Source organism: Terrapene carolina, unplaced genomic scaffold (assembly GCF_002925995.2).
Source record: "Terrapene carolina triunguis isolate 2854851 unplaced genomic scaffold, T_m_triunguis-2.0 Scaffold88, whole genome shotgun sequence".
In the NCBI taxonomy this organism is placed as follows: Eukaryota; Metazoa; Chordata; order Testudines; family Emydidae; genus Terrapene; species Terrapene triunguis.
The window spans coordinates 45,912,713-45,940,101 of record NW_020664439.1 but is presented as its reverse complement, the minus strand read 5'-3'; the positions used below and the strand labels follow the sequence as shown (position 1 = coordinate 45,940,101).

Below are 27,389 nucleotides of genomic sequence, written 5' to 3'. Positions count from 1 at the left end.
CGTAATGAGGACGTAACCCAACACAGAATTGGTCTTAGAGCAATAAATGACCCCTTATCTCCTCTGTGGCATGGGAGAGATGGAATCAGAACAGCTGGTTCCTGGGAATGTGGTGAGCTGCCTAGTGGGAGAGGTGCTAATCCCGTCCATCTGACTGCTCCAGTCGCCTGAAGCGCTAGGGCTGCTGCTCTTTGCCTTTGCAAAGTGTCACTGAAATGAACAGGGCACTTGTGCTTTGCACCTGAATGGGGCTTGGCGCAGTAAGAATAATACTGTTGGTAAGATCCTGTAGAATAACAATGTGGTTTCTGGCTTAGTCTTATAGCAACAGTTATTTCAATTTATTTATTTTAAATTATATAGTACGATCATTGTCCACTGTATGCAAGTGACTGTGCCAACCCAGTAACAGATCACTGTCCCAGGGAGGTTACAGTGTAGAGACACGAGGCTATTGTCCAGAATAAACACGGGTGTTTGGACGTTATAGCTGAAAACTGAATAGATGAGTTTTTATAGCTTTCTTGAAAGCAGTGAGGGTGGTGAGCAGCGTGCTTGGTGTATGGTGACTGGGAGCCTGTTTCAGATCTATGGAAGAGGCGTGATTAAAGGTCTGGAGTGGGTGAAAGAGATGAAGGGTGAGGTTAGCAATTAGCAGAGTATAGGGCTCATCAGGAAGTATAGAAGGCAGAGAGAGAGGCAGGTGCAGAGTTAGGGGGAGCTTTGAAGTCAACAAGAAGTTTGAATATATGGAAGAAGGGAAGCCAATGGAAAGATTCTAGAATGTGGGAGATCTGGGCAAAGCCAGCAAGAAAGGAAAACATATATTTTTTTGCTATTGAGGTATTTGCTATTGAGGTATTTGTTGCCTGAACATTTCTCAGGAGAGAGGAAAAAAACGTTCAGGGAAAAATTAATGGTTATTCTTTCTAGTCTGCAATCATGATTTCCTGTCCCCAATAGTTAAAAGCTCAGTTCTAGGTCTAAATCCCATTTCTGACTGGGGAGAATCAATTGGGATCATGTTTTGAACAGGTCATTTTAAGAATAAAAAAATGGTGTGTGTTGGAGGGAGATAGCATAGGCTTGCTTCCTGTCTTCTATTTCTGGTAAATCAATAAGGTATTGAAATTTACAAGAATCCTATATGTGGAGTAGGATTGTATAAGATTCATTCCCCTACCTTTTCTCCCCTCCAGGAAGGGCATGGGCAGGCTGAATAGTGCATACATCAATGATAAAGGATACATTTTCAAGTGTCCTAGTGATTTAATATTTTGATCAAGAGGCTTATACAAACGTATATGCTGTTTTAAAGGATAGATTTGCTATACGTTTGCAGTCAGTCGTTAAGTCTTTACCTAATAACTAAAACCATAAACTAGAACCATGCTTTTTCTTTTCACCATATTGTTTTTGGGACTAAGTTACATTTTCTGTTGCAATGCGTAAAAGTTCATCCCGGATGACAAGCTTCTTGTTTTGCAGCTGGAATTATTTCTCTTCTGGATGAAGAAGAGCCACAGCTCAAGGTAAGCTTGAAAATGCTGATTAGACCTGAGAGCAACAAACCACAAGTTGAAACTTTGTACCATTTTTTTTTTTTTTTTTTTTTTTTTTTTTTTTTTTACAATAGAAATAGGCAGATTCTAGCAACTAAAATAGTTAGAAAAGGACAGGTAGCATTCAAGCTGCATCCAGTCAAAAGGACTCATTGCCAGGAGCCTGAGATGCACAGGCAATCCATGTGAAATGCAGCGAACTGCAACCAATCTTTTCTTTTAATGCCCAGGATGTCTGCAGGTTCCAACATGGGTCATGCTGGGATCTCTAGTTTCTGGAGACTCTGCCTCTCTAATGATGGCAGGAGTTTCTAGGCTGCATATGGCCCAGGGGTTGCACTTGGAATGTTCTTTTGCTCTGTATTTTACTGTTTGAGTCACAGTTAATCTCTTCTCACAAGTCTCTAACATAATTTGGGAGTGGGAGAAACTAAAATAATCTAATATCTCCATATAGTCTTCTAAAAATGTTTAGTAACCCTAGTGGAGGGAGAAGAAAATAACCATGGAGACCTTACAGTTTATAAAATGTACATATAGACTAAAAAGGCAACAGAGGGCGGAACCCAACAAACAACCCAAAGCAGCAGAACAAAGAGGCCGTTGGCAGGTTGATGGCATCATCTTGCCCACAGGTTGTAATCAGGGTGGTCTGTATTCCCTGCGGGATATGTGTTTTTCAGAATAGGCTGCTTTAGCCAACCTGCAAGAAAACAGGGACAAAGACAGCTGTGAGTCAGTTCTGGAGACTCCGAGCATTTTAAGGAATCTCGGTAAATAAGTCAGTTTGACCCAGTGCTGCTCCCAGTGAAGTTGGGGGGGAAGCAGCATCAGGGTTCCATATCTCCACCTATAAAATGGGGATAAAGAACCCTACATTTCCCCCAGGGGAGTCAGGAGAATAAATTATGTTTGGAAAGCAGTGTTAGGATGTAGATTGCTCTGTAAGCAGTGGTGTTGGTGGCTTTGAGAGCTTATTGTAGGATGCAGTCATAAGGAGAAAAATAGAATGAATCCTGCTCTTTAACAACGAAACTTCTATTACTTTCCATAGGAGTTCGCTCTTCACAAACTGAATGCTGTCGTCAATGACTTCTGGGCAGAAATCTCTGAGTCAGTGGATAAAATGTAAGAGAAGAAATAATTTATTCCTGGAAGGGTGGGTGCTCAAACAGAACATGGAATATAATGCGTCTGCCTTTCCTCTGGCTGCTTGATCCCGGTTAACGTAGCAGTTATCTCCTCATTTTCCAAAAAGTGTTCATTTTAGCTGGCTTCGCTTTGAGAATCTATCCTCCCAAAGATGCTGGTGAGGCTGAAAATTTCAGTTGGCCTATGCTTTTGGGGGGAGCTTTGCATGCTGAGCTGATTGTCTTTTCTCTAACCTTTTCAGCGAAGTTCTCTATGAAGATGAGGGCTTCCGGAGTCGCCAGTTCGCGGCGTTGGTGGCTTCCAAAGTGTTTTATCACCTGGGAGCCTTTGAGGAGTCTCTGAACTATGCCTTGGGAGCAGGCGATCTCTTCAATGTCAATGACAATTCAGAATATGTGGAGACTATCATTGGTAATTGACAGTGGCTCTAAATGGAAAGCCTTCTAGTTGGTAAAACTACTATAACTTGAGATCCCACTTGCCTTTGCTGCTGTCCTCCAAATTCCCTGATCTCTGCTTAGAATTAGCTAAACAGATGTCACAGCTGCTTTTTCCAGCCTAGTATTTCTTGACTTTCTTTGTTTATAATTCTGTCTAGATTGAAGAACCAGCTTACCTAGGTGCTGTGATAATACAAATAAATATTGTGCATCTGGGAAGTCTCCTGCTGTTATATCCTCATCCAGAATCTCCTGTTGTTTGAAACAGTCATGTAAAACATGTGTGTGCCTTCCGCACTGAAATCAAGACTTTGGGACATATAAGTGTTCCCCCACTTAACAGAACTGGTGACCACCCAAGTGATTTCCATGTGTAACTAAGGGAACTATTAAATAGGTTGATAGTGGGGTGTAAATGACTTGATAATTTAACCCTAGATTGTGGTCATGTAGTGGGTCAAGTAAATTTAATTTAATGGATTTAGACAAGGCAAAGGTGATGTTAAATGCTTGTATGTATAGACATGCATCTTCTTGGAGGGTGCTTATTTTTCTCCCCAAACTCTAGTAGTCAGATTTTCAACTGTCTTGTACTACTTTTGAAGCTGTGTGTGTCCAGGAAGCTGATGGTGATTGTTCTTTATGTTCCATCTCAGCAAAATGTATTGACCACTACACCAAGCAGTGTGTGGAGAATGCAGAGCTGGCCGAAGTGGAGAAGAAACCTGTCGACGAAAGGCTGGAAGGGATTGTTAACAAGATGTTCCAGCGGTGTTTGGATGATCACAAGTACAAGCAGGCCATTGGTATTGCGCTGGAGACTCGTAGGCTGGATGTCTTTGAGAAAACCATACTGGAATCGGTAGGTGGAGGATTCACATGTAGGGTTTAACTTTCCCCTTCAGGGTTTGGATCAAGAAAAGGGAGGTTCAAGTGACTATAAAACTACAGATTTTGTTGGGGCAAAATAACAGTGAAGCTCACTGGGAAATGTTTGGTGAAACCCAGTGATTCAGCTTGAATGATGAGATTTTACCCTGTCATGTTTTGTCTATTTTATCTGTTGCCCCTTTTTAATACTTAAAGGGGCACTTAATGTGCTGTGGTGGATAAGCATCAGACAGATAAGTTTCAGTTCTAGTGACGTTTTAATTTCGAAAATAAATTATGCAACTTTTTTCATGAACAAATCTGAGGAATGAAGTGTTGGCAATAATTAAACCATCTCTTCCCAAAAAAGTTGTTCACCAGGAAGTGAAAGAGCCTCTCTTTGTTTAAAACTATGTATAACCCACCTATTGTAACCGTGGAGGTTCTGATTATCCACAAACATGGCTCATCCTTTTTTGAATCTTGCTAAGCTCTTGAACTCCGTGTTGTCATGCAGGAGTTGGACGCATAGGTTGATTATGCATTATTCAAAAAAAGTATTTCCTTTTATCTGCTTTAAATTTGTAGCCTTTCCATTTCAGGGAATATACCCTAGTTTTTGAAATATGAGAGAGGGTATCTAGGAGTGCCCAAATTACCTTCTCTATTCCATTTGTTGTTCTGTATACCTCTATGTCATGTCCCATCTTATTAATCTCCGTCTCTTAAGCTAAATGGTCCTGATCTTTTCAGTCCTCATATGGAAGTTTTTCCACACACCTAATAACTTTGTTCCTTTCTGAATCCCTTCTGTTTCTGCTATAGCTTAGCTCAGATGCTCAGATCAGAGCTGAAAGGACTTTTCTCTTCTCAAGCTCCTGCATGAAGTATGTGTATAAGTGGAATTCTTTGGCTGGGTGGTCCATTTGGTTAACATTTCTATGTTGAACACCTGCATTTCCCTGGGTTGAGTACCTGATGGTTAGGGAAAAGTGTGTGGGACAGAAAATTTAAGTATTGAGCTCTCAAGGGACATTTGTGCTTATGTTTTGAGGTTTTAATTTGGAGTCAATTTGCGTCGTTCCGTGAGTATTGTTTCTTGGTGGTGGAGTATGCTTGTTTTGGTTATAAATGGTCTTCTGTTTGGGTCAAGTTTGTATGCATGTGGTGTTTGAGTTTCTATGAAAGAGAAAAATAAGAGACCAGATGTCAAGTTGTGTGTATTTTTCTGTCAACATAAAATAAATTACGTGTAAATGGTTTTATTCCATAACATCTGTTACAAAACCTGGACTGTGTCTTTTCCATCAATTTCAGAATGATGTTCCCGGAATGCTCGCCTACAGCTTAAAGCTCTGCATGTCTCTGATGCAGAATAAGCAGTTCCGTAATAAAGTGCTGCGAGTTCTGGTTAAAATCTACATGAACCTGGAGAAACCAGACTTCATCAATGTGTGCCAGGTAATGTTGTGTACCTCTGCTTTTCATAAACACTTTGCTTAATAAAAATTACTGTCTTCTGGGTGTATCTAACTCAATTCCCACATGGGCTTTGATTGTATTTAGTTAAACAAATGAAATTCAGTTGCCTAGGTGGCTGCTAAATTTGGATTGAATGGAGGTCAATATTAAAGGTGGACTCTGATATTTCATACTTGGTCATGCTCATTCTTTTGAAACAAAGCTTGCTCTAAAACAACTAGAGGAGCTAGAACATTTTTGTCAATGATCTGGAAGTAAATATAAAATTACTGCAATTAAAATTTGTGGATGACAAAAACTGGTGGAATAGTAAATAATAATGACAGGCCTGTCATACAGAGCCATTTGGATTGCTTGATTCACTGGTCCTATTCAAGCAAAATACTTTTTCATACTGCCAAATTAAGTTCATGCATTTAGGAACAAGAAGTCCATACCTACTGAACAGAGGACTGTGTCTTGGAAAGCAGTGACTCTGAAAAGGGTGTAGGGCTCATAGTGGAAAAGCATCTGAACATGAGTTCCCAGTGTGATGCTGTGGCAAAAAGGGATGATGTGATCCTTGGCTGTATAAACAGGGGAGTAGTGAGTAGGAGTGGGGAGGTGATTTTTATTTTTGTATAGGGCATCGGTGAGATCGATACTGGAAAAATGCATCAAGTTCTGGTGTCCACATTTTTAAAAGAATGTTGAAAACTTAGAGAGGGTTCAGAAAAGAGCCTCAAATGATTTGAGCACTGGAGAGAATACCTTCCAGTGAGAGACATAGATCTCACTCTGTTTAGCTTAACAGAAAGAAGACTGAGAGGTGACTTGATTTACAGTGTATAAATACCTTCAAGGAGAGAAAATACCAGGTACTAAAGGGCTCTTTAATCTAGTAGACAAAGGCAGAACAAGAGCCAGAGGCTTTAAGCTGGAGCCAGACAAATTCAAAATGGGAATAAGGCACAAATTTTTAACTGTGAGGGTGATTAACTATTTGGAGCACCAGGGGACATGGTGGATTCGCCATCTCTTGATGTCTTCAAATCAAGACTGGAGGACTTTCTGGAAGTTGTGGTTTAGTTAGACACAATTTACTGGGGTCAATACAGGGGTATCTGGATGAAATTCTCTGGCCCATGTTATACCAGAGGTCAAACTAGGTGATATAATGGTCTCTTCTGAGCCTATGCTCCGTGAATTAAGACTAAAGGTTCCATGCATCATTGTGGGGGATCAGACCGTAATCACACAACTTGGAACCTGAAGAAAATTTAAGAACTTCCTTTCTTTTCTCCAGGAAATAAAGACAACTTTTTGTTTTCAGAAAGCCATTTCATGATCACCTTTACACAGCTGGGTGCTTAGGTCTTGTGCCATCGCAGCTTGCCCTAGGTGTGGGACTTTAAGAGCATCACACCCTGTTCTATTTTATCTTAGGTATTTTAGCAAAATGGCACATGTTCATTTGGTAAAACCTTTCAATCTTGCTCTAGTATTAGTATGAGATTACACTATCATTTCAAGTAATGAAGTGGATGGACTATAAATTATGCCCATACAGCTTCAGAAGATGCTGTTATACATAGGAAAAAAATTAATTCTTAAGAAGCTTCTCTGACAGTAATTGTGTTTAAAATGAGACTAAGGAAAATATTAAGTGTACTTACAAGAACTATTGTAAGATTATTAGTATCTGCCATGGGTGGGGGAGACCTCTGTCCCAGGGAAACAGTACAGAAACTAGTATGGGAAATAGGTGCCTTTCCTTTCATCTTGCAGTGTTTTCTACCTGGTGGATTTATCTTTATTTTTTTTTTCAGTGCCTGATTTTCCTGGATGACCCCCAGGCTGTAAGTGACATCTTAGAAAAGCTGGTGAAGGAAGACAACCTTCTCATGGCTTATCAGATCTGCTTTGATCTGTATGAAAGTGCCAGCCAGCAGTTCTTGTCTTCTGTGATCCAGAATCTCCACACTGTTGGAACCCCTATTGCCTCTGTGCCTGGATCAACCAACACTGGGACTGTTCCTGGATCTGAGAAAGACAGGTGGGGATGTTGGCTTGAGTAGAAATATAATTGTCATGTTCAGTTAGAATACAATTGTTGTATTATTTTTTGGGGGGGGGAGGAATTAATTTACGCAGGAACATTGGAAGAGCATGCGTCAATATTCTTAGACTTAGGGGAATGTATGGCCCAGGGACTAGTAATATGTAAGTCCCTTCGTTTTCAGTTTTTCTTTTGTTTACAATTTCCTGGGAATTTAGTGGCATTTATTACAAAATTTTTAAAAGGTGAAAATTGCTAAAAACAAATTAATGACCCAGTTTTCTGGGTAAATATTGGGGTTAATACTCGGGGACGGGAGAACAGAAAAAAGCAACAGAGAAAAGCAAGAGTATTGAAAGTAAAAGCAGTTTAATGCTGTGGTAGTTTATTTCATTAACTGTATTTAGTTGCATAATATGTAGCGCTACTAGATGGTACCTGAACCTATTGGAGCCCAGAGATACTTTAACAGAGAGAATTTAATTACATTTAGACTAGTTGTTTATTGACATAAACACATCTTACCTAATGCTATATTGGATTTTCGTAGCATAATTAGTATTTTCAGGTACTTCAGTAGTCTACAGTTTGGGTGAAAATTGGTCAAAACTGAATAATAACTTTTGTAAAACATGGGAAATTTTCAGTAAAAACCAGAAATGAAGGGCCTTATTATTACTGATATGATACAAAGCCTTTCACCTCTTGGACAAAGCTCACTAGTTCAAATCCAGCCTAGAACTTTGTTACCAGAAGATTATGACCATTTGGGGACTGTTGAGCAATCTGTATCACAAGAGTGTCGTGGCCAGATATCCACATTACACGACACCCCCACAGTTGGGGCTAATTGGTCGCCTCATTTCATCTCCTCTTTGGTCTCTCACAAGTAGTCCGCACGGCATGAAGACTCAACTGCCCTCTCTAGGTTAAGATGGAGGCATGTGGATACAGCCTTGTGGAGGAAGCTTGTAGCACTGCTTTTCTTGCTGTGCCTGTTCTTTAGCCTCTGGAGCTGCCAGACAAGCACCCACATCTAATTAAATAGCATTTCATGGGGACTGTAGTCCAAACCAAGCCTACCAAAACACAAGGGCCTATGGAAATGTAGGAAACTGGTTCCAAACACCTTTGTTTCTTCAGTCAAGAGCGCATATGTAGCGGGTAGATCGGGTTGGGCAAACTTTTTGGCCCGAGGGCCACATCTGGGTGGGGAAATTGCATGCAGGGCCATGAATGTAGGGCTGGGGCAGGGGGTTGGGGTGCGGGAGGGAGTGCGGTGTGCAGGAAGGGGCTCAGGGCAGGGGTGCAGGGAGGAGTGTGGCAGGGGACTCAGGGCAGGGGGTTGGGGTGCAGGAGGGCTGTGGGGTGCAGCAGGGGACTCAGGGCAGGGGGTTGGGATGCAGGAGGGGGCTCAAGGTAGAGGGTGCAGGGTGCGGCAGGGGGTTGGGGTATGGGGTGCAGGAGGAGTGCGGGGTGCAGAAGGAGTGCGGGGTGCAGGCTCCGGCCCGGCGCCGCTTACCTGGAGCAGCTCCAGGGTGGCAGCGGCACACAGCGGGGCAAAGGCAGGCTCCCTGCCTGCCCTGGCCCTGCACTGCTCCCAGAAGCGGCCGGCACCACATCCCTGCAGCCCCTGGGAGTGGGGGGGCAGAGGGCTCCGCATGCTGCCCTCGCCTGTGGGTACCTCCCCTGAAGCTCCCATTGGCCGCAGTTTCCCGTTCCCGGCCAACGGGAGCTGCGGGGGGAGGTACCCACAGGCGAGGGCAGCGCGCAGAGCCCTCTTCCCCGCCTCCCCCAGGGGCCGCAGGGATGTGGTCCTGGCCGCTTCTGGGAGCAGCACGGGGCCCACGGCGCCATGGGGGTGGCAATCCTGTGGGCCGGATCGAAAGCCCTGACCGGCCGGATCTGGCCCGCGGGCCATAGTTTGCCCACCCCTGAGATAGATGTCCCCCTGTTGTGATGTCCCACAGTAAGAGGGAATATGTACCCACAAAGCAATTTATAAATCAGCCTGTGCAATGTCTGACCTCGGTTAGTCCTCTTTGAGGCTGCCTCTGAACATTGATTGCATTGCAGGGGTCAGCAGGCAGCAGCCCTCTCCCCCGAGCACTGGAAATTCAATTTTTGATCATTCCGAGAGACCTGGACAGATTCCTCTCCCCAGCATTGGCAGAGCCTTATGCTTCAGGAGGTGCTGTTGCTTGGAAGAGATGTGAAATAATTATCCCCTCCAACTTGCTTGTAATGCCCATTCAGTCGTGTCAGTGAGAGAGATGGATGATGCCTGAAGTGTTCTGGCTGGCATGGCACTCCCCAGGAGAGACTGGAAAACTGCCTGAGTTTATTTTAAAATGTCAGGCAGAGGGAGTCTGTACAGTATATTGGGCTACAGCGATAAATGGAACGTTTCCCTCCACTACACAAGTCTGTCAGGGCCTTGTGTCAGTGCCAGCTTAATGGCTTGGATTGCTTTCCTATTCATCGCTACGTCCATCCTTACTGACAGTGGTGGCCCCTCGGCTTTTGAGTATGGAGGTAGTTCCTTTGCTATGTCCCAAACACATTTCCACCAGTGGGTTTTCCCTCACGTCTCCCTGTCCATACAAGCTTCTCTAGTCGCTGCACTTTCCAGCCAGTGTGGGGGCCAGGATTCTCCCAGTCTTTTATCCCGAACTCCCCTCTGACTCAGATTGCAGAGGAGGGCTGCTACACTTGTGTGTCTCAGCCCTGTGCCGTGCCCAAGGTCTCTTATCCCCGGAGCGCACCTTCACATCCCAGGCTCCTGTGTCAGGGCGCAACATTCAGCTGCTGCCAGAGCATTTGGCAGTCATGAGATGTGAACTGGGTTGTATTTTTTGTGTTTAATTTCAGTGACACCATGGAAACAGAAGAGAAGCCAAGTAGCACTTGTGCTGCGAAGTCTGCAGAATCTGTGAGTGCCACTCTGTGAAATCAAATGTGCTGTTTTCAGCTGTCCATACACGTTTTGCTTAGATCCCTTCCTCTTCTTCCGTGTCACAAGGTGGGATGAGCCTCGAAGGGAGTTGGGCGTACCCCTATCTGTGACTAAATTAGCTCCCTCCTAAGTGATAGGTTTGAGGCTAGAGGTCAGGTGATGGTCTGCAGATAAAAGGCCAGCAAGCAGCTGAGAGAGAGAAAACTGTAGGGAGCAGGTAGGCTTCTGCAGGAGACTCTGGGTCAGGAGAAGGGGCCAGGTAGAAGGACCTGGTTTATCTGTTTGATTTGGACTGCATTAGTATTGAGGAAATTAACTCCCCCCCAAAGAAAAGCACTGAAATTCTGCTGCTGTTGGACACTTCGTTCTGATGCACTGGCCGGTGAATTGGCCCACTCCCCACAAGTCATTCAGTCACAATTTTCCTGACTGGGGGAGCTTGAACGTTGCTTCTGGAATGCCAGAAGGAGTAGCTAGAGTAATACCAGGTGCTCATGTTCCCTGGGGGCTGTACCCTTTGCTCTGCAGTGTTTACAGCCCACAGTGAAGGATAGAGCTTGGTGCTTGAATTCTGATCCCTGCTTGGGAATAGTGCAATTGTGCTACTGCTGCGCTACTTGGCTGGCTCATTAGATTTCTGTTGTGTAACGCGTGCTCTCTCAAGTATGTTAGAAGTAAATATACATACACCCTAAGCAGCAAATGTAGCAGCCTGGCCATGGTATTTTCTGGGGCTGGTGAAAGGAAATAAATAAAATGCTACGCAAAGGTAATGCACACATGTGAACTAGTCATGGGGATCTTTGAGATTTTCTTGTAGATAGCTGAAAGGGAGACATTCTGTTCGTTCAAATGTAAGTAGAGATATTTGCTGAGACTAGGCAAGGAAACAGGGTGGAAGTCCTTACTTCGTCAAGAGCCTGTGAGCAGTGCACTCCGGGGGCAGGGTGTCTTGAATTAGTTTCTGTTACATGAACACCATTGGTTGTGGCAAGGGGCAAGCATGCATAAGCAATCTTTGTGGCCTGAAGCATTCCTGAGTTTAATCTGCCCCAGATCAGAAAAGAAATAATTGAGGGGATTAGTTGAAGGGCTAAACTAGCTGTACTCGGTGGGTCTCTTTAACGTAAAGCGGCTACAAAGAGACCCGATGTACTTTCCACCCTCTGCGAAAGAGCGCCAAGCAGAGTCTTACCCTGCAGACGTTCTCTAGAGCTGCGGGGACGAGTTATTCCAGCAGAGCACTGGAAATGCGCAGGCAGTGGAAATACAGCAGTGAACGGTAGATTGTTCCAAAAGTCATAACACTGGGTTCTCCCTCCCCAGCCATTGTGAATCGGAGCAGGGTGGCTTTAGCACATCCGCTTCCATTAACCTTCCACACTGAATTAAGGTGTGTTCTGATTTCCCGAGAAGTTCTAGCCACATCACGAGGCACAGCCTGTGACGCCCAAAGTATTGCTGCTTTGAGTCCTTCCCCAGTATAATCTCCAAGGAAATATAAGCACAGTGTGAATACAGGTGACTGCTCTTGGGGGAGATTCTTTTCTCCTCATCTGTTGAAGGTATAAAAGACCAAACGAAGCGGCATGTTGAGGCTTTTTGGCATTTGGTACAGGTCTCCTCGCAATACCTTCCATTCAGTTCAGTGGCTGCATTTAATCTTCGGGGGTCTTTCCCCTACTCCCGTACATAGAGGCACTCCCATTAATGTTTCTGGGAGCTGGGTTATATGCACTGAGGGAAGAATTAATGCCCTTTTCTCTTCCCGGAGGTGCTGGTCTCTGAAGCACGTGACGGGGCATGTACTGTTAAATATGCCTATCTATTAGCTCTCTTGTGGGCAATGTTTTAACAGAGCTTGATCCTGGGGGAATGCAGGGATTCTGATGACCTGTTTTTTGTTTGTTTGTTTTTTTTTGTTATTTGTGTGTGAAGAACCCAGAGCCTAAGGACCAGATTTCAAAAATGATTAAAATTTTAAGTGGTGAAATGGCTATTGAGTTACACCTGCAGTTTTTAATACGAAACAACAATACTGACCTGATGATTCTCAAAAACACAAAGGTAAGAGACCTTGGATTGTCTTTTTCTTTCTGGAATCATCACAGCTTTTCTGGTGACTGTGTTTCAATACTGAATGTAGTCTCCTCCTTGAAGCAGTAGGCTTTAGCCAGGTCTGTATGTCTCTTGGAGGAGTCTATTCTGTCTCTCTCTTTCCAAGGATCTAGTTTAGTATATTGGTCAGACCAGATTGATTTTAACACTTGAAACTCCAAGGCTAAGGGAGGGCTGCTGGTTCCCACTATCTGGCCCAAAGCCATCAGCCCCCGGAGTGTGGCCCAGGGAATCCTGAGGTGTGGCTTGTGGGCACCTTTCGCTGTGTCTGTGGGTTGAAGATAAAGCTGCTCGATTGCAGTATTTTAATGCAGGGAATAAACTGAATGTATTGGGGAACTCGCGTAATTTCTATTTCACTAGGGAAGATATTGAGAGAGAGAGAGAGTGTGTGTGTGTGTGTGTGTGTGTGTGTGTGAAAATTTATGTGCAAAGTAGGTGCAGCCCTTGGGCTCATGGGAAGCTTTGTCCCTTCTGTCCTTTAAGACAAGTGATTATTGTTAATCACAACAGAGAGAGTATTTGAATCTGAAATGTAACTTCTGTCCTCAGCAAGAGGTGGTGTGAAACCGTTGCTTTAAGCAAGTACACGTCTGTTGGGAGGTTCCATTTTAAATGAACTGGAAATGCATAAAACTCTTTTGGGTAGTGATTCGGCGTAGCCTTCTAGGAAGGGCTTGAAATTGCTGTGTAGCAATAGGTTCCTGGAGCGCCTGGCTAGTTAAGAGAGTTCTATTCTCAGTTTGTGCTGTTGCTTCATTCCAGAAGTGTACAGAAAGGACTTGTCTGCACTAGAAGAATTGGGTTGAGATTAGATAGGTGTGTATTAACAAGCAATGCACCCCCATCAGGAAAAAGATCATGCTTAGGTTGGGGTTAGTTAATACAACTCTATCTAATTGTGACTTATTTTTCTAGTAGCAAGTCCAGAGTGAGCAGAGCTGTGCGTCTTAGTTGTGAATCTTTGCTGCAACCTCGTGTCTGTTTCTTGCTGATGCTCGTCTATTTTGCTCTTCCAGGATGCAGTGCGGAACTCTGTATGCCACACAGCGACGGTTATAGCAAACTCCTTTATGCACTGTGGGACAACCAGTGACCAGTTCCTTAGGTAAATACATTGCAAAGAAGTCCAGTTAGCATTCAGAGAGCTAGAATAGTAAGTGCAGTACTGTTCACCCCGTCTCCGAAAAGACATTGCAGAACTAGAGGAGGATCAGCAAAGTGGTGATAATGATCAAGGGGTCAGATTATCCCACATCAGCCTGTTTGTGGAGTTCTTACCCCTCTGAAGCATCTGGGTCTGGCCACTGTCAGCGATGGAATTCTGCTCTAGATGAACCATTAGTTTAGTCCAGTCTGGCAGTTCCTATTTTCCTGTAAATAGAGGCTGGCTTACTGGTGAGCTAGTGACACTCATGGAGGTCAAAGGTGGGGACTGAACCCACTGCGGGAGGTGAAGAAAGAAAATGACTCTATGATCAAATCCCTGTAGTTGGGCCGGGAACAGTGTCGATGGACTGCATGGTGAGCAATATCCAGCTCTCTGGAAGGATTGCTCAGCCTGCAGCCCGGTCTTTGAATATGTTGAAGTAGTAGATTTATGTAGTTCTGTGTCGTCACTTAATGCTGCTGTTCAGGACGGTGATTTCCAATGTTCAGCGGCTGAGCTGGGACCAGCCAGAAATCAGGGCTGCTCTAGGCAGTGGAGCATGGAAGCAGCCCCTCCCCATCTCCAACAGGTGCCGGTTTTGACAACAGTTTTTTCTGATGAAATGTGGGTGTTGGGTGTTACAGAAACGATATTTAACCCCTGACTTTCCTTCTTCCAGAGATAATTTGGAGTGGCTGGCCAGAGCCACGAATTGGGCTAAGTTTACTGCTACTGCCAGCCTGGGTGTCATACATAAGGTAATGCTGCTTTCATTCCTGTGTGCCTAAATGTAAACTCTTGCCATGCCAATGCTGAGACTGTTTGTTTGTCTCTTTTGGAATGGAGTGGGGTTTCTGGGTTATACACTCCGGTCCTGGTCACACTCCAACTCGTAACCAAGTTTGTACCCAGTCACTGATTGGCTGATTGTAAATGTGGCCCGATTATAACTTGATTGGAACCGAAGCAGCTACTGGTACCTGACCCACGCCAGAGCCCTTGGTTGGCCCATGGTCGTCCTTCTGTGAGCGGTTTGGTCCTTTCTTTATTTGCAGTGCAATCCAGACACTTAAACCATGTTGGTGTAACTGGTTTGGTTGAACCTTAGGACATCTCGGAGTGCATTGTCCCATGTGCTGCCAGTGCCACCTTTTGTGTATGTTCTCCAGGCACTTTATTCCTATGGAGGCACCGCACCATAGAAGAGCTGCCCAGACTTTCCCCAGATTTACTGGTACAAACGTAGCTAGGGAGCCTGTGGACATGCAAACATGTCACCGATGGCAGAACAGTTGCTGTGTGGACACAAACTGAACAGTGTTACCTATAACCAATTTAGGTGATTTGGCCTCTGGCTGGTTACAAAACCACTGTTAAAACTTGTGCTGTGGACAGGGCCGAATGTTTTAACGAGCGTCTCCAAATATCATAAACAGGACATCTAATTTTTAAGAAACATCAAATACACGTGGCAGCTTCTTAATCAGAGAGATGTGCGAAGACTCTGTTGATTTCCAGGGTTTTTTTCTGAATGTATACGTGCATATAGCAGAACGTGCACTGGGCTAAACAAGGGCATGTAGTGTAATTATGGTCAGAAAAGTGGTGGAGAAATATGGCTTAAAGCAGGGGTAGGCAACCTATGGCACGTGTGCCAAAGGTGGCACTTGAGCTGATTTTCAGTGGCACTCATACCGGGTCCTGGCCACCGGTCGGGGGGGCTCTGCATTTTAATTGAATTTTAAATGAAGCTTCTTAAACATTTTAAAAACCTTATTTACTTTACATACAACAATAGTTTAGTTATATATTCTAGACTTATAGAAAGAGACCTTCTAAAAACATTAAAATGTATGACTGGCATGCGAAACCGTAAATTAGAGTGAATAAATGAAGACTCGGCACACCACTTCCGAAAGGTTGCCGACCCCTGGCTTAAAGGGAAGAACCTTCAACAGACTTATCAAAATCTAAGTGCACAGAAGAAGAATACTGTGAATGAACAGATGATTTAAAGTACTTACAAGGACCATTTGGATGGAAGGGACCTGTGAATACTAAACCTGTGAGGTGGATTTAATTCTCTAATCCAACCCTGATAGATCACATCTAGCCTTGAATATGTGCAGTGAAGCTGTGATCTAGACAAATGTTTGTCCAACTTAATTAAAATGGGGGGGGAAGGGCTCTTTTTGCTACTGTACAGTCAGAGAGACCACTCTTCTCCCCTCCTTTGCATCAGTTGCAGAGGATGGTGGCTTCCATTTACCAAATGTCTGTGGTTTTATAATTTTATTTTGTGGCTTCATGATGTTACTGAGCTTCGTATGGTGATATGCTCCAGAGGAGCATTGATGGTGGCCGACCTTGCCGATTCAATGCTGGGAAAGCATTTTCCAGTCTGAAATAGTGGGAAACCATTGTAATTACTTTGTGGGGCTAGAACCTTTACTTAAAGCATCCTGATTATTTGGCCAGATATGGTTCCTGAGCCAAATTTGTTTGCATTGGCTTTGGATAGCAATCATGTGACCGGAGTGTAGTCACATGCCTCTGTGTGAATAAGTAGTTCAGAAGTGCAGAGAACACAGCATTAAAAGATAAAAAGATTGAACATGTTGGGTTTGTGTTAGATCACAGCATGGAAATTGGTGGCTAAAGCAGATGTTTCCTACTGAGTGTTTAAAATATTGTAACAATGTCTTCTAATTAAGCACTGTTTTCTTTCTCCTCTCGTTTTTCCTCATTCCCCAACCCCTTGGGCAATGAATTTGCAGGGTCATGAGAAGGAAGCTCTACAATTAATGGCAACATACTTACCCAAAGACACCTCTCCGGGCTCGGCCTATCAGGAGGGCGGAGGTCTCTATGCATTGGGTCTGATTCATGCTAATCACGGTGGTGACATCATTGACTATCTGCTGAACCAGTTGAAGAATGCCAGCAATGATGTGCGTACTAGATTTAACAATGAACCTAGTTGTGTTCTCTTGTACCCAACAGTGCGCTAGGTGCTTCACACAAACCAGGCCTTTAAGCGCTTACACTTTAAAACAGATATGATACAACAACTGATGACCATAAACAGCCTGATAACAGGAGAAGGGCATGACTAAGACAATGGCTACAGCAAATAACCCTAATGCCCTTCTTGTTAGAATACAAGTGGGATTTTAGGATGGACTTGTATACTTGTTTCAAAATAAATGTAATCTACAGCATGACTTTATACCCATCCCTCCTTTGTTTTAGGGTAGACTTACTGTATTATGCTCTGATTTTGGCTCCAATTACCTACCAAAGGAATAAATTGCTCAAGTGACTGTGCTGCAAACTATCTTATGTGTAAACAGTTTCAGCAAGGATTTGCTGGGCTTCTTCAACACTGTTTGGAACAGCCTCCTAATTAATGTTTGCCCAGAACCCTTCCTCTCTCTCTTTCCTAGGATAGATAATAAAACAGAAAATATCATAATGCCACTATATAAATTCATGGTACACCCATGTCTTGCATACTGTGTGCAGTTCTGGTCGCCCCATGTCAAAAAAATGTACTAGAATTGGAAAAGGTACACAGAAGGGCAACAAAAATGATTAGGGGTATGGAACAACTTCATATGAGGAGAGATTAAAAGACTGGAACTGTTCAGCTTGGAAAAGAGATGACTAAGGGGTGGGATATGATTGAGGTCTATAAAATCATGACGGGTGTAGAGAAAGTGAATAAGAAAGTGTTGTTTACCTCTTCACATAATACAAGAACTGCGGTCATCCAATGAAATTAATAGGCAGCAAGTTTAAAACCAACAAAAGGATGTACTGCTTCACAAAACATACAGTGAACCTGTGGAACTCATTGCCACGTGATGTAGTGAAGGCCAAAAGTATAACTGGGTTCAGAAAAGAATTATATTAGTTTGTGGAGAATAGGTCCAACAATGGCTATTAGCCCAGATGGTCAGGGATCAAACCCCATGCTCTGGGTGTCCCAAAACCTCTGACTGCCAGATGCTGGGATTGGACAACAGGATGGATCACTTGATAATTGCCCTGTGCTTTTCATTCCCTTTGAAGTATCTGGCATTGGCCACTGTCAGAAGACAGGATACTGGGTTAGATGGACCATTGGTGTTGCCCAGTGTGGCCATTCTTATGTTCTTCTAGGGTATCTTCTAAGTTTCCCCCTAGGTCTGTGAATCATTCCAGCTGGAAAGATCACACTCATTTTGGGCTTTATTTTATATTGTATTGCTCCTTCATGCCTTCAGAGAATACAGGGTGATGAGGGCCTTATGAATACCTGTATACATTTCCAGTCAGGGTCTATTGGGGCAACACATTTTGCCCGTTGCATATCTCTGTACAATGGTGGCTCTGTTTAAATAACTCCTTGGGAAGAATGCTAAAAATAAATCATCAGAAAATCTGTTGTACTGGGCTTGTAGCACCCCTTACTGGGCAGAGCTCTGGGCTGGCTTTGGGAACATAGCTGTTGTCTTGATCAGAGAAAGCGATTGGCTGGGGCTGGCTGGAAAAGTATTGGGATTCATAACTAGGGGCAACAGTTCGTTTGAGTTTTTGGGGGGTAGGGCCATACACTACTGGTTTCCAGCTTAAAGCTCTGGCTTCTTCAGCCGAAGTAGACACCTTCCCATTGTAATACATTGAGCAGTAAGGAAAATGGTTGTGCTTTTTTTGTAGATTGTCCGACACGGTGGTAGCCTGGGTCTGGGTCTGGCTGCCATGGGGACTGCACGCCAGGATGTGTATGATTTGCTGAAAACAAACCTCTACCAGGACGATGCAGTGACAGGTAAAGATGCTGCTTCTAAAACATGAGCCCTTGCTCGTAGTATAGACTGTTTCCACTGTGCAACTCGGTCCTGGCCTTTCCATGACCTACAAGGTCTTTTTATTTTGTTGCAGGTAATGCCTGCGGGCCTGATTGTATTGGGTATTGTACAGACACCTAGCAAGAGACAGCCGCTGCCATAAGAAGATTAGCCTAAGAATTGCAGGGACTGTGATTCAGTGACCTGATGCTTCTTTTTAGGGGGTCCTTTATTTCACTCATGGGGCCTCAAAGAAACTCTTCTCCCCTTACACTTTTTTTTTAACCTGGTTTGACCCCACATTCCTGCCAGATCTCTTTGGCTAAGAGAGGCTGAGTGGAGGGGCTCATGAAGACCACTACTGCATTGGCTCAGGTTAACAGAAGAGCTTATGAGATGATCTGCACGTGTACTGGCATGAGAAACATATTGAACCTGGGAGGGCATAGCACTAACCCCAGGGCTCATGGGCTGGTGGCTAGTAACGTGATATGGGCATACAATCAAATACACCTTCCACAGTGATTCATTAAAATGAAGACGCTGCTGCATTAACAATCTATCTTTTAAGTAGCTTTATAGTATTTCCCAGGGAGTGATTTTATTATACTGCTGTCTAGTTGAGGCTTCTGCTAGTGCGGCTCTGTGTAAACATAATCGGTATGCATTCGCAATTTCCCTTTAGAAACGTCCTTCCTTCCTCCAGCTTTCGTGAGTGAGTGAACACCATGCTGAGCAGCAGGTCTGCTGGGCACAGTGTCTGGAAACTCTATATAGGCCTGTATCTCAGTAGGATAAGGGGCTTCTGGGTATTGTGTTTACATTGGAATTGATATATTAGCCTATTTCGGGAGCTCTGCATGCTTTACTGATTCCCTTTTGCTGCTGTGCAGGTGAAGCAGCTGGTCTGGCATTGGGTCTGGTAATGCTGGGATCTAAAAATGCTCAGGCTATTGAGGACATGGTTGGCTACGCGCAGGAAACGCAGCATGAAAAGATCTTGCGGGGCCTGGCTGTTGGCATTGCCCTGGTGATGTATGGGAGGATGGAGGAAGCAGATGCCCTCATAGAGAGTCTCTGCAGAGATAAGGTGAGTGTGTCTGCGTTTTGATACCGTCATGGTCTGGTTCAGCGATTTCTCCCTTCTGAAAGCTCCAGCTTTGGTTAGGGTGACTGCTTTCACCAGAAAAGTGTTTCCAAATAACTGAATGTGTCGCTGGACCTGTTGGGTGATGTGTGGCAGTGGTCAGTGAAGTTATTCTGAAAGGGTTGGACGATTCACAGCGCATGATACTTTTTACCTCTAGGTTATTAGTGCCAACTGGCATTCCCACCTGATGGCTGTTCTGTGGCATGTCCCATGCCTAGTAGACAGGTGCCTATAGCCCGTTTTCCCCCCTGTTGGCAGCTTCAGAGCCCAGGAATTGAGTAGACTTGGAAACTGAACTTCTGACTCCTAGCTGTGTCTGTAGAAATATAAATATTGAAGCACTCTCTGTGTCTTCCAGGATCCAATCCTCCGTCGTTCAGGAATGTACACTGTAGCTATGGCTTACTGCGGCTCAGGGAACAACAAGGCAATCAGACGTCTGCTGCATGTTGCTGTAAGTTCTGCGGAGTCTGGGGCAGGTAACGGGATAGTTGGGGTGGTGGCAGCAAATACACAGTCCATTGACAGAACTTGGTAGCTGTAAGGTTAATATTCTAATCTAAAATAGTGATGTAAAGGGAATAAGTGGCCTCTCTTTGCTTAATGGAAACACAAGGATTAGAAGTCATAGGATTTGCAAACATTAAAGCTAAGAGACATTCAGCAAGAGAATAAACAAACTCCAATATCGCTTAAAGCAACACTATGCTAAAAAGTAGAACGCTGCCCTAGAGTACGTGCTAGCTGGGCCCAAGAGTTTCTTATCTGCTCCAGATAACCTTCATCATAATTTATTGTGCTCAGCAGAAACAGGGTAGCCTCTAAAATATGGAGGCCATCAGCTCTTTCTGACTAATAGGTCTGTGAGCCAAAAAAAAATAGGACTTAAAACATGTCACAGTGTGGGAATGGTAGTTCTTTGTGAGTCTATTTCAGCCAAGGATCAGTTACCTCACTGAATGTGACTGTTAATTTTTCTATCTCTGTAATCCCAGGCCTATATCCCAGATCAAATCACCTGCATGAGAGCTGACGCAAAATGTTGGGGGTTTTGAACCATTCTCTTAACATCTTGTTTCCTCTTTCATAGGTGAGTGATGTCAACGATGATGTGAGGCGGGCAGCAGTTGAGTCACTGGGGTTCATTCTGTTCAGGTACAATTTCTAACTCCATCAGTTCTTCAGCCTTCAATTTGATTTGTCTGGGAGATTTTTTTTGAAAGCATGTGTGCTTCCTCCATCTCACTAACTGAATCAGTTGCTAATGGAAACGCATAGAATAATGGGAGAACGAAATCTGGGTCAGTAGTAAAGCCCATCTGCTGTGAATTTAATGGACCAGTGGATGTATTGGTATGTACTGGGATGAGATATAAATACACGAAAAAATGAGTCATGCAACCTTGCGTTGTGAGTGGTGGTGTGGTCTCTTGTGAGAAGCCATCTGAAACTGCACAGTGCCCTGTTATGGTGAATCTACACATGGGAAATGACATTTTGGGGCAAAATGTATACTTGAGTAAAAACCTTTGACTGATGTAGTATTTTGTATTTCCTCTAAGTGGCTTTGACTGACTTTTGGGGTGTGTGGAGGGTAATCATACACCTCAAGTGAAAGTTGCAGTTTCTGTACATGTTTTAAGGAGAAGTTGGCTTAAATCTAATATGCAAAGTATGAAGAAAATAAAAATTGACCCTCTGAGCTGGTACCAACTCTTGGGCGCTTTACAGGAACCATTGGATATAACGTATGTAGTCTCTGGCTCATTGTGTACGAGGAAATAAAGTGGATTAAAGTAAGTTTCTGAGACGCTCTAGCATGTAAAACTTCTGTGTCTTTTAATTAAACTCTTATTGAAATTTTCCACAGCGAGTTGCCAAGTGGAATTAAGCGAGTGAAGTCTAGTTACAGGGAGTGTGATTTAGGGAATGTATCTGGTTGTATCAAATAATGGATGGCTAAGACTTGAACAGCAGTTTTGCTCAGTACATATTGGATAAAGTAACTTTTTTTTTTTTATTTTTAAGAAACCGCAGTCATTTATAGCAGTAGACTTCCTAAATAAATATTCAGCAGACAACTTAATGAGCTATTCAGGAGGTCTCCAGACATATGGCCCAATTGCCTGAATAGAGTAGAGTGAGATGAAGTTGGAAAACTTGAATTCCTCATTCCGTTTGCAAGATAAGTTAATTAAAAGTCGAATATACAGTCTCTTACTAGACACCCTTGAGATGACACTTCCAAAACAAATGTGTCTGCCTGATGACTGCCTAAAATGTTACTGGAAGCAGTTACTTCTCTAGAACTAACTTTGAAGGTAGGAGATTGTTTTGAAAAGAAGACTTTGTTAAAAATAACCTCCACATTTTAAAACCACCTTTTAGTTATGCAGACTGTAATGCCAAAATGGGGCATGTAAGTCTTTCATCTTCTGAAATTAGTCGGAGCAAATATTTTTTGGCTGTCTTCTTCTAGTGTCAAATCACTCTCACACTGATTCTGTGGGTAGCACTTTACAATGCCATAGGCATGTGTATTTATCAACTTGGGAAGATGGAAACTTGGCCTGAAATTTTCATTCCTATATTAACATGGGAGGCCAAGTTTCAGACTTGGACTATCATTCTTGTATATTGGTACTGGTATCCCCTTCTAGGCACCTAAATCCCACCTTTTCATGCCCAAGTCTATAGAGTGGGTCTGTAGTCTGCACAACATGTGGGATCATTCTGGGTGAAATGTGCTATACTAAGTAAGATTTTATTACTAATATTTTGCTCTTCTATGATGCCTTTTGTCTGGCGATCTCAAAGCACTTAATGAATTTAGACTAGAACCCTGTGAGTTAGGTATGTGTCAACCTAATTTTACAGTGGAGGAAATTGAGGCATAAGGGGTGATGTGACTTACCCAAGATCATACCAGCAAGTCTATGAAAGAGCTGAGTCTGCTGCCCCCAGTCCTGTGCTTTGCCATAAACCCTCGTCTTCCCTTGTGTCTTTTTTTTTTTTTTAAACCTAACGCTCACACTAATAGAATAAGGTGTTGGGGATAGTGAGTGAAAACAATCTTTGCTTATTAATGAGTAAACCAGAGAGAGGATGGTTGCCCAATTACTAAGCTTGCTAGTAGCATCACCATCCTAGGCACAGTTGTGATGTGAGCTAATTTCCCATCAGTGAAAGTATCTATCTAAATAAATGAATAAAAGCTTTTAATGTCAGCCTTTGCATGGAAGTACTCCCATCACTCCCCCCACCCCGGTGCTTTTGGGGGACTCCCTGTTTAGTTACCCACACTTGCACATTAGCACAGCTATTTTTCTGGCTGAGGAGAGCTGCTTCTCTATGGGCGTTAGTCATCTTCAGCAACGTAGAACACTTGCTGTCCCCAGCGCTGAGCATGTTGTCTCTGCTTTGCTCCAAGCCCTAAAGAATCGACTCCTGGGAAGGCAGAACTTTAATTAAGGGCCTCCCATGTGGCTGTAGAAGAAGCACTTTGTGAAGGAACACCGTTTCAGGGTTATCAGCCCCATTAACGCACCCCACCCGTAACCTCCTCGTGGGCACCCTCTTAAGGTTTCAAGTGTCCTAGCAGTCACCCCTTTCAGGCAGAGACCGGTGTGTGTCTACATTCAGATCAGGGTGGGGGTTAGACTTAGTCTCTCTGCATCTCACTGTGATTTCCCCAACAGGTCAGACTGGGGTCCAGCACCTGTAATTTACTCTTTTTCTAGGGGCTACACAAGCTACCAACCAGCCTTCACAAAGCAGATTACATTGATTCTTAGGGAAAAAGCATCACAGGGAAAACCTCTAAAAACAATGCAGGGATTTACGTGCTTACTAAACATACTCAGTAATTGCTAATCAGCCCTACGGGGTCGTGGTAGGCCAAAGGCCTTCCAACCCCTCAGTAAGAGTTGGGGGCACCCTCCAGGACCAAAAGTCCTGTTCATTTGCTGAGTCAAACAGAAGACCCTGAGTCTGTTTATACTCAGTGTCTTGCTTTGACTCTCAGCCTCTTGAAAACAGGTAAACCAGTCCTTTCTTCTATCTGCCAGGTGGTCAAGCTTCAAAGCCAGCCTTGGGATTTTGCTCTAATCCCCCTGTGATTCCAGGAACATACAAATGCACATAATTTGTATTGTCTGCAAAGGGCTATGAATAGTCTATAAAACATACTGTCTGGCCTATCTCCATATAATGGCTTTTTGAGGTTTTCAATGTAATAGACAATATGGTTCTGAAAGATATTGCAACCACATGCAGTATATGTTCGCAAGGAACTTTATCTGTGATTTCACGTGTTGATATGAAACCAGAAGAAGCTAAATCACTGTTAGATGCTCCGGCTCTGTGACTTTGCAGACTTCACATATTAGCGCAAAGATCTGCTCACCAGGAGAATGTCCTAGGTGTTTAGAAGTCTTCATTGGGCACTTTGCAGGTACTTCCTGGGAAATTAGTGGCAAAAAATGCAGGCAAGAATAGAGGGTTGCGTAAGGGGGATAAGCACTTGCTTCAAATGATACAAATAGCACGTGGGCTGGCTTGGTGACATGATGTTAATACTCTTCCCAGTGTACGTCTACACAGCAGCTAGGTGCCCATGGCTGGCCTGTGCCAGCTGTCTTGGACTCATGGGGCTCAGGCTGCAGGGCGGTTTCACTGTTGTGTAGACATCCGGGCTCAGGTTAGATCCTGGGCTCTAGGCTCCTGCAAGGTGGGAGGGTTCCAGAGCTCGGGCCCAAGCCCGGACGTCTATACAGCAGTGAAACAGCCCCGCAGCCCAAGCCCTGTGAGTCCGAGTCACCTGGCTGTGTAGACAGACCCCCGAGAGGCCTGGGTACAGTACACTCCCCAATTCCACTCTAGTTCATTTACTCAGTCTATTAGAGGCAGCATGGCCAGTCCTAAGGGGAGAGGGCCACGCCTGCTTTCTGAACAGGAATCACTTCATCTCATTAACAGCAAGTATTTCAATAAAAAGACTCCTTAAAAATCACTGCTTCAGCATGGACTGTTCAAGAGAGTTACTGTCCAGACCGCTGGCTCATATTGCAGGCCTTGGTGTGAATGACAGCATTATCTTCTAGTGGCTAAAAGGACTTGGAAGTCATCTGGGTTCTACTTCCTGCACTGCCATTGACTTATTGGTGTGGCCTTGGCTGTCTTGGTGTGTGCTCCCCGTTTTTAAAATGGGGTAATGATACTTGCTTTTGTAAAGTCCTGTGAGAAGTGGAGGTGAAAAATATTATTGTGTAAAGTATTATTACTTTATTGGCTATTTTAAGCAGAAGACAAAGTACCTGCATCGTTATTTAACACTTATTGCAGTATGTAAAAGGCCGTAACCAGGTTGGGCCCCATTGTGCTAGAGGCTGTTCAAACCCATCACAGATGTCAGGCCATGCCCCAAATTGTGGACTGGCTTTAAGACAAAGACATAGCAGGTGGAGGAGACAAACAAGGAAGCTGGGGTAGGGTCTGGGAGACAGGATAACAAATATAGCAGGACACACGCAACTCTTAGCTGGTCAGTAGAATGATTGCAGCTTTACCCTGCCTTGCAGTTGTCAGGTTGCCGTTTACCCGAACACACTACAGAAGAAGTGAATTTTGAGGAAGGACTTGGAGGAGAACAAGGTGATGGCTTTCTGGATTTTGCCTGGGCGCTTTCACCACTCGTAAGGGGCGATGTGGGTGAAAACACAGAAGTGCTTATCAGAGAATTGGGCAATGGAGGCTGGTGTCATTGATGGAGCAAAGGCCGGAATTGACCTTGCAATAAGCTAATGGGGCATATAGGTAGGGTGGGGCTAAAATGTGGAGGGCTTTGTCAGAAAAGACTGGAAGTTTGTGTTAATGCAGTGGATTAGGGGGAGCCAGTGGAGGGACTTAAAAAGAAGGGGTGATGTATTCAGAGCAATGAGCCTAGAGGAGTTTAGCAGTGGCATTTTGAATAGATAAGAAGGGGGTGAGTAGACATGCAGTATGTTCTCAGGTTTAATTGTGTGTTTATTTTAATTTTAGGCGTTTACCATTTAAGACCTTTGTTTACAGAATGCCAGTAAGTCAAAGAAGAATTAATTCACACCTTCTGAAAAGCGGGCCTCTTAAAAGTGCCTAAAGCCGGGTGCCCAAAAATGGGGTTACCACAAATCACTTGACAATCTTGATCGCAAGTTACAAAATTGTCCTGTTCGTCGTCTGAAAAATACTCAGTTTGATTCTCTTGTGTGTGATCCAAGACTTCAGCACATAGTGGTTGTCATCATGAACTCAGTTTATAAATATTCTCAATTCCCTGCATGGGCAGCAGGTGTCTCCCAAGAGCTGTTCTACCATGCACATGGGCACAACCCCTTCTTCACCACACAGGGAGCTAGCGTCGCCAGAGCCCAACTGGTACTGTTTAAGTGACCTCTGTGTGTCTGTAAACAAAAGGAAGATTCCGCACGCTCCTTCCATTCTCGCAGGGATCTTTCATCCAAACGGGTTCTGGCAGAACATTTTTGTTCTTTGATCTCACTGTCACTTTCCCCTCTCCACCAACACAAAGCATAATTGGTAATTGATAATTTCCTGCTACAAGGGGAGGCTTTCACGGCTCTGATTTAAACTGTTTACTGTATCCTGACATCTCTGTGGGGCACTAGGTACCAGCCTGCTTCTGCAAGTATCTTTTTATTTTCTGTTGCTGTGCCTCTCCTTAAATTTGACATGCAACATGGCATCTCTACCTCCACAGAACCCCACAGTGAGTAGCGAGAATAGGACCTCCGCATGGCACATGGCATCTCTTTAAACTAAGCTACAGATCTTGTGCATGCTAAAGTCTAGCCAGGTGAGCTGGAAGTCCTGAACCTGTTCTTATCCCCGTTCCTGTCCTTAATCCTTTCCCTGGCTACAGCATTTACTCTGACTCTGAACAACCAATATGATAGTTAGGAGCCCTAAATACTAGGATACTAGGCTACCAGGCAGGGCTTGGCCTGGCCTCTGTACTGCCGAGGATTGGATGCAGTCCTTGGATGCTTGGCAGAGGAATCTTGAGTAGGAGCAGAAGTTATTTTACCTCTCTACTAGGCACTCGTGCAACTGCTGCTGGGATACTGTGTTCAGTTCTGGTGACCACAATTCAAGAAGGAAGCTGATAAATTGGAGAGGGTTCAGAGAAGAGCCATAAGAATGATTAAAGGATTAGAAACCATACCTTATAGTGAGATTAGAACATAAGAACGGCTATACTGGGTCAGACTAAAGGTCCATCAAGCCCAGTATCCTGTCCTCTGACAGTGGCCAATGGCAGGTGCCCCAAAGGGAATGAACAGACAGGTTATCATCAAGTGATCCATGCCCTGTCACCCAATCCCAGCTTCTGGCAAACAGAGGCTAGGGACACCATTCCTGCCCATCCTGGCTAATAGCCATTGATGGACCTATCTTCCATGAATCCATCTAGCTCCCTTTTGAACCCCATTATAGTATTGGCCTTCACCACACCCTCTGTCAAGGAGTTCCAGAGGTTGACAATGCATTGTGTGAAAAAATACTTTCTTGTGTTTGTTTTTAACCTGCTACCTATTAATTTCATTTGGTGGCCCCTTGTTCTTGTAATTTGAGAAGGAGT

The 27,389-nt window shown here is 44.0% G+C and overlaps 1 protein-coding gene across 1 annotated transcript in view; it reads left to right on the top strand.

Moving 5' to 3' along the window:
* PSMD1 (proteasome 26S subunit, non-ATPase 1) overlaps nt 1-27,389 on the top strand; it is a 115,012-nt gene that overhangs the window by 2,144 nt on the left and 85,479 nt on the right. The window contains exons 2-16 of the mRNA XM_024206339.2: nt 1,489-1,532; nt 2,617-2,690; nt 2,956-3,125; nt 3,811-4,016; nt 5,342-5,485; nt 7,315-7,541; nt 10,416-10,476; nt 12,439-12,567; nt 13,638-13,726; nt 14,448-14,526; nt 16,546-16,719; nt 18,470-18,581; nt 19,494-19,690; nt 20,109-20,204; nt 20,841-20,905. Coding sequence (XP_024062107.1) covers nt 1,489-1,532; nt 2,617-2,690; nt 2,956-3,125; nt 3,811-4,016; nt 5,342-5,485; nt 7,315-7,541; nt 10,416-10,476; nt 12,439-12,567; nt 13,638-13,726; nt 14,448-14,526; nt 16,546-16,719; nt 18,470-18,581; nt 19,494-19,690; nt 20,109-20,204; nt 20,841-20,905 — 1,867 coding nt within the window. The remainder of the gene's footprint in view (nt 1-1,488; nt 1,533-2,616; nt 2,691-2,955; nt 3,126-3,810; nt 4,017-5,341; nt 5,486-7,314; nt 7,542-10,415; nt 10,477-12,438; nt 12,568-13,637; nt 13,727-14,447; nt 14,527-16,545; nt 16,720-18,469; nt 18,582-19,493; nt 19,691-20,108; nt 20,205-20,840; nt 20,906-27,389) is intronic.